The following is a 7,609-nucleotide window of genomic DNA, read 5'->3' on the forward strand; positions in this document are numbered from 1 at the left end:
CGACAACTTTTCTCTTGTAAAACAATAATGTCAGACCTCATACCAGTTTGAAGACCATGGAGAACACTGCCAGTCTTGGCTGTGCTGTCCTACCACACCCACTGAGTACCTCAGATTTGGTGCCTTCTGACTTCCGTCTGCTCTGGCCAATGAGAGATAAACTCCGTGGGCAACATTTTCCTAGCAATGACACCACCATAGCAGCTGTGATACAGTGGGTCATGTCCCCTGGTGCAGATTTGAATGAGCATAGCCACAGGCTCTTGCTCATCACTGGCAAAAATACATAGCTGATAGTGGTAACTATGATGAAAAACAGTGTTTCACAGCTGAGAATTTCCTCTGTCAAGCAGTGTTATTATGTTCTGTCTGTTGTAGTTTCCATGGAAATAAATAGGAGGCATTACTTTTAGAGTGACCTACATAACTTTGTTCGCTTTATTTGCACCTTTAATGCAGGACAGTCAGTGTGGCAACATGTGTCTTGCAGCACATGCCTGTTGGTAACTCTTGGACGGAAGGAGTTGCTGGTAACTTTGCTGATCTAGGGATACCATAGACAAGTCTCTTGAAACTTTCCAGTGACTCAATATTTAAATTTGCCTTTGACTGATTGAAAATGCATTGCTTTTTAGGTGCAAAGTTCCCTATTAAATGGACAGCACCAGAGGCGATAAACTATGGATCTTTCACTATTAAGTCAGATGTATGGTCATTTGGGATTCTCCTGTATGAAATCGTTACATATGGAAAGATTCCTTATCCAGGTATGGACATATGTTTATACTATTTCTCTGTCTTTACACTTCAGTGTTAAAAGGCAAATAAAATACCCAGGGAGAGAGCTGGCATTTGACAGTGTGGAAAACATCAAGCAGGTAAAGTTCGTGTTTTGAAAACTTATAATCACCACATGCATAAGCCATGGGCCTCTCTTGGGTAAATTTCAGTGAACTAATAGCACCCTAAATGAGGAGTCATTTGTATATGTTTAGTAGTTACTGCTGAACTGCTGTAATAGTCAGAAGTCCCAATGGTATAGTCAGCAGCACAGTTACAGAGATGATGCAGTACGAGTTTTAATGCTGCTATGTAAGCTACTGTCTTTTTGTGATGTAATATTGGAAAGTACTAAGAAAGTATGTTTTCACAAGCAAATAGACTTGAATATTTTGTCAGTGTTAGCTATTCTAAGCCAATAAGAAAAGAGAGCCTAAGGCAGTGTTGATGGACCACCAGGAGTAGTTACTCTTGTTCCCTGTGGTTCAGATACAAGGCCGCACTGAGGACATTGTTAATGGCTACGTTATGTAGCTGTGAAATGGTTTGGTGCTTCATGTTTCACTTTCTGTCTGCTAAACAACATACATACTGATGTTTCCAACATACAGAAACAGCTTGGCTAAAGGATACCTGTGCATAGAAAACCGTTGCATCTCAGACACAGCTGATCAGCTCAGGGCAAGCAGACTGCACTCAAGCTTACTGACGTTATGTAAAATTAACGTAAATTCTCTTATCCTGTGGACAGAGGGAGTGATTACAGCTATATTCACCTGTAATGCTCATCTCCATTTAATAGATGAAGGAACTTCTGAGAAGAAGCTTTAGATTCCTGCAGTTGACAGGCAGTGAAGGGAGATGTCAAAGGGACAGAACTTGTTGACTGAGTCCCGAATCCTGCAATGACAGAAGACTTACTGTGCCCAGAAGTGTTGATGCAGGACTCACGTGAGATCAAGCAGCAAGGGAAAGGGTGATGGCAGCCAACTTTATGTTATGCAAGGGAAGAATACATCAGCTTTCCATGCAAGAGGTAGAGCAAAACCAGACAATCTGCTTTGCAAGGCTCCAGTCCAGGGAAGCACTTAAACTCAAGACTAGCCCCCTTCAACTACAAGAGGTGATAGGGCTGCTTGCACAACTAAATGTTTAAACATATGCTGAGGGTAATTTTTTAGGCAAGGGCCCTAAACTATGTGCCTAAGTAACAGGTCCTCCCAAACCTACTCTAGAAAAAAAATCTCACGTCCCCAAGGAAAGATCAGGTGGAAGCTGTATGCACTGGGGTAAGGTGTGGTTCTTCCCACAGCTGGAATACTTTATTTCCCAATTAGCACACGCCCATGTATCCAGACACTGGCCTGTACTGAGATGGCCTCCTAAGGTTATTTCTGAATGCCTTGAAAAACATCCTTCCCCGAGCAAAGGTACAAGCTCACCTGGAAACCAACACTACGAAAATGCAAAATCCAAACCAATATTTAATTCTGCAGCTAAGCCTGCTGTCTCTTCAGCTCTGTAAAATCTATCATGTTTCTAGTTTAAAAGCAAAATCAACTGGTAGAGCAAACGCTGTACTGACGTACTGCTGTGGAAAATTCTTCTTCTAGGGGAAGTCTGGGCAGTAATTTTTTTAAAGTATGGAAGCGTTTTTATGAGCATCATAAATAAGCCATACACTATGGATTCATTTGTCAAACAGCAGTTTGGTGGGGAAGCCTCCAGACTGCATACTGATTGATTTTAATAATTGGCAGGCCTTGCTTGCATTAAGCTCCAAGAGGGATATATGTCTATTTTAAATAGAAGTATAAACCAAGTAGCCTAATAGACAGAAAGTTAACACCAAAGAACCAGCAGGACAGCAAAACAAGTGGATGAGTAATTTATTTCACATGAAGAAATCTGACCAGTTTGGGCAAATTAGCCCAGCGTGGCAAGAGTAACCTAGTGATAGGATACAACTGGCAGCCACTGGGGTAGAAACAGTAAATTGATTTTTCAGTTCTAATGGGAACACTTAGTAATTGAAAATAATATTTTGAAGTACCTCCAGCAGCAAGCTTTCAGCATAAAGCTACATTTGAAATGGCTTGAGTTGCAGCTGGCAAGCTGTTAATGCTAGCAAAGAAAATCTGATCAGGCAACTAGGTAGGAAGCATTTCCAGCCACAAAACATGGAGCTTTTGTGATCTTTGTTCCTACATTCCAACAGCTGTTTCTCTTCCGGAGAAACTCAAAGCAGTGAGAGGGACCATAGGCTCAGGAACTGCCTCTGAAATATGATGCAGATCTGTAGGCAAGCAAGCTGAATTGGTTGTTAAAAACTGATTTCCAGGTCATTATACAGTATGTCAAACATTGGAAACAGACAAGTTTGCATTCCAGTTATGTCAGCTGTTCTTCACAAGGTGCGCTATTTTCTATGCACTGGGATTCTTCCTTCATACTGCTGTGTTCACATCATTTCTGCTCTCTATCATACACAACTTTGTCTCTACCTATGAAGCTTAACAGGTACCACAGTGTAAATTAACAGACCCACACCAAATCTAGAGTTGGTCCTTTGCTAGCATATAAGAGAGTGTAACCGTAATAAAAATGCAGCAAATATGTGTCATCTGCTGACTAGGGTGTCGTTTTGGTAATTCTAGCTGAAAAAAAAAAATGGGAAAGTTAAATGAGTGGCTATTTTGAGAGCACTACATGGAGTTTAGGGTAGATAGGTAAGCCTTTTTGTTTGTTTTTTTTTTTAAAAAAAAAACACACATTCAAGTATGTTCATTATGTATTTAGTATGAAATAGGGACAAAAGGCTTTTCAGTTTTGTCTTTTGAACTTGAAAAAAAATTTGTTAAATAGTTGACTTAAGCAGCTAGTTAACTAAAACATTACCCATCCTTGGCATTCAGAATGTAGCACTCATTCCTTAAAGACAGTAGACCTAAGCACAAGCCAATAAAGTGCTTAGACCCCCAGCATCTGTCCCATTCAGAACAAAAGCCTAGGAGCAGCAGTCCTCATGTGTTGCAGCTAGCTAAGGCTTCGCATAATATGAACAACTATTTTAATGAGTACATTCTATACTAAACTTCCTTAAGTTCAAGTACTCAGATCACCGTTCTCTATAAAAATACTTTATCGCCTTACTTTCTATTTTTATTTTGGCTTTGCTTTGTCTTTATGGCAGTAATTCCATATTCTGTGAAAAAATCCCAGTCCACTGCTACCTTCAAAACAGGGAAGAGCCGGAGTCTTGGGCAGAACTGCCCGCATGCAGCATTCAGGCTGAAACACAGGTGCTTCCCACAGGCACCATAAGGGGAAGAAATGGCATCCCCTGAAGTACAGAAAGCTTAGAATCTATGTCTTGGAGAAGGTGGTTCTGGCATAATTACTCTACGGGTTGCACAAGCTGTTCCCCCTACAGAGGAAGGGGCAGCTGAAAGGCAGGAAGCAGTTCTCTTGTTGGCCCAGGCATGCGAAGTGTTGAAATCGCTCTGAGAATCAAGCTCTGAAAGATTTAAAAGGAGGAAAATAAGGAGGAAACACGAGCGGGAGGATACAGTTGAGGGCAGGCCTCTCTCACAGGACTGGTCCTTGGGAGGCAAATGAGACAGAAGCTGCACTGCTGCTAGTTCTTTTTTTTTTCTCAGAAAGAGAACAATTAAAAAAAATGTTTTGTTGGGAAACCAGGCTCATCACAGCTGCTGACATGTTTTTGCACAGCAGAAATACTATGAGGAAGAGGGGAGAGGAAACTGCCTATTACATGTAACAGTATCAGTGATGTCCATTATCTTGCAATCAGCAGCAGTTACGCAAAAGACAATGTAGGAAAAAAAATCTGAAAGTTTCTTAATACACCAAGGTTGCATTAACATGAGAGACCAGCCCTGTGGTGAGACAGTTCTGCTGCTCGCTGTTGGCATGGAGCAAGAAGGTTAGAACCTCTGCACCTAGGGAGGCAAAGGGAAGAAAGACATAGGTGGCCAGGGTAGGTATCTGGCTACCACTAAAAGCAGAGAAAACAGGGGCAGGATGGATCATAAGGACAAAATGGAGTTGGTGCTGGAGACAAGCAGCAGTCTTGTTAGACCTGCCTCTAAAGACATTACTGCTTTCTATTAAAGGTAGCTACCTGTTTGAATATAGCAGTCTTGGCTCACTGGGTTAAATGGGTGAAGATCTTTCTTTAGAGTGATGTAAAGATAAGAGAAGTCAAGTGAAATAGGTTCTTTAGGAGCTACGAGATCAATTAAAATTCTTTTTTTTTGTTGTTTTAAAGGTATGAGCAATTCAGACGTGATGGTTGCTCTTCAGCGTGGGTACCGAATGCCACGTATGGAAACCTGCCCAGCTGAGCTTTATGATATCATGAAAACATGCTGGAAAGACAAAGCAGAAGAGAGGCCAACATTTGATTATCTACAGAGTGTACTTGATGACTTCTACACAGCAACAGAAGGGCAATATCAACAGCAGCCATAGAAAAAAAGAACACTTTTTTCCTCTTGACATGGATCGTTGGCACAGACTATTACATGGACAGACTGCTGTAACCAATTACTTCATGAGTTTGGATGTCTTAACCGAGTGTGGAAGCTGAAGTGCTGAAGGAAAGAGTAATTCTGGAGCAAAATAATCATGCTTTTTTTGTTGTTAAAGAAGTCTTCTCTTTAAATGCTTTGTGTTTTGCAGTTGCAGAAACATCCCAAACTTTTTGGAGTGGGAAGGGAGACAGAAGGAAACCAGTCATTCACCTGTGTAGTTTTTCAAAGCCTTCTTAGGCTGAAAAGTCATGGAATACATTACAAGATCCCTTTATAAAAAAGGCATATATGAACAGCAGTTCTCAGAAGAAAAAGGAACAACCCCCTGTCTTATTTTTTAAGTTGTTCTTCATGACAAATGCAGGACATTGTTAATTGTTTTTGTATCCTTATTTCACAGTAGCAGTTGGAATACCATCACCTCTTGTCCGACTTTCTAAATGGTGTAATGATTTCTTTTAAGGAAGGGCTATGTATGCAATTCTTTACATTGAAGATGATTGTTTTACTGCTATTACTCGTGAAATTGAAAATCCTTTTCAAAGCAATGCAACAGCTATCTCAGAGGCAGAAGAACATCCACAAAGGCAGGCTCAGCAGCATGCCCAGCTTTGTGTTCGACCTACAGTTTCCCACAAGGCCTAAGTCATCATCTGAAGTCAATGGGAAAGCACAGGATGGTGAAGGAAGTTAATAATACATTCATTGCAGTCACTGTTACCCAAATATTTTAAGATTAGTTTTTAATCATCTGTGATTATTCAAGAATATTCCTTAATTTTTGCTGCTTTAATCAACTAACCCTAAAGCTGTTTTAAAGCTAAAACTAGCTCAAGCACAGCCCAAACCAATTTGTGGAAAGATGCAATGGGATATTAAGTAAGTTAAGTTGCAGAGACACTATAACTTTGCTCGTATATAAATCTGTAGTTCTTAGAAAGGAAATGCAGTTTGCTATGCTCTATATATTAAATTGTTTTTATCAAAATGACCAAACAGATGAGCTAGTGCAATTACACTGCACCTACAGGTATAGGTGTTTGTTTTTTCTTTTGGTGACACTAGCTCTCACCACTGAAACCCAGGACATCTTTGCCACCCCCCACCTTACCCCAGTTATTCAGGCAAACGGTACCTTGCAGAAGCTTCAGACCCTTTTCATAAGGCTTTGGTGTGCCTGCAGCTAAAGTTCAGCAGCATCAACAATCACTGCTTTTTCTCCATTGGCTTCCTTCAGTCAAACTGTGCTGTTTAAATATGTAAATATTGTTTCTATTATATTGTGATTTTTAATTTTAATAAACACTTAGTCTGAAACAAGTTGCACAGTAGTAATTTGGGACAAAATAAATGCCTGATAGTCTATCCACAGCCACATGGATCACAGGAATATCCATTCATTACCATTAATGAGTTTATTTTACAATGGTAAATATTAATGGATTCTCCTTGCCTTATATCAGTTCAGCCTGGAAAAGCCTAAGCAACCATTTCTGTATCTCTGTTTGCATTTCTTTTTGGAGAGCAGGAAGAGATTTAGTCCTCAGCTGTCCTTTAAAAAAGTTTCTCAAAATCCTTTAATGTAACAATTCATTCTGCAGAAAAGATTACAGATAAGAATCGGTAAGAACTTTGCTACAGGTTTTGTTTTAGTATAAGGGAAGGAAGGGAAAAAAAACAGTTAAGACAGACACCACAACCTGGTTTTTCAAACCATTTCCTGAAGTCAACACAAATACTCTGGGAAGTCAGAGCATGCATGGAAACAGCCTTTGCTCAGAGAATAAGAGATTATTGCTAGGGTTATGGAAGCCTGCTCACATAAAATCTCAGACCAGTGACAAGAGTGCTGAGGCACAGCCCGAGGTCATTTGAAATATTATAGCTTTAGCCTACTGTTTGACTATTGCTGGTCCTGGAGCAATTTGTACTTAACCTTCTCATTCAAGGGATCAGCACTCAGTGTATTGTAGCACAACACCAAAATATTTTTCAATAGTTGGAATAGCTTGTGTGGGAGTAGAATAATATTTTAGAAATTCTACCAGGGAAAGACTGTAGGCTTTTAGAACTACTGGAGCCAGATAACCTATATTTAACAGAAACTGTTCAATAGACAATGCCAGCACTGACTGAAGTCTCACCTCTTCAGACAGGCTGAAGACTCACCAGAGCGATTACTTATCACTGCATTTGAACAGCCTGCCTCAAAGAGCTGTAAGAGCGCTCACATCAGAGAAGGGCTGTTGTAGTGTCATGCAGGAGGGCTGCAC

At 40.3% G+C, this 7,609-nt stretch overlaps 1 protein-coding gene across 5 annotated transcripts in view; it reads left to right on the plus strand.

Annotated features, from left to right (window-relative positions):
- The window catches only part of LYN (LYN proto-oncogene, Src family tyrosine kinase), a 48,761-nt gene extending 42,108 nt beyond the window's left edge, over positions 1-6,653 (plus strand). For all 5 annotated transcript variants that reach the window (XM_021386281.1, XM_021386277.1, XM_021386282.1 and 2 more), the window contains exons 12-13: positions 636-767; positions 5,072-6,653. In XM_021386281.1, coding sequence (XP_021241956.1) covers positions 636-767; positions 5,072-5,274 — 335 coding nt within the window. In that variant the 3' untranslated portion in view covers positions 5,275-6,653. The remainder of the gene's footprint in view (positions 1-635; positions 768-5,071) is intronic.

This window comes from Numida meleagris, chromosome 2 (genome assembly GCF_002078875.1).
Source record: "Numida meleagris isolate 19003 breed g44 Domestic line chromosome 2, NumMel1.0, whole genome shotgun sequence".
Classification (NCBI taxonomy): Eukaryota; Metazoa; Chordata; class Aves; order Galliformes; family Numididae; genus Numida; species Numida meleagris.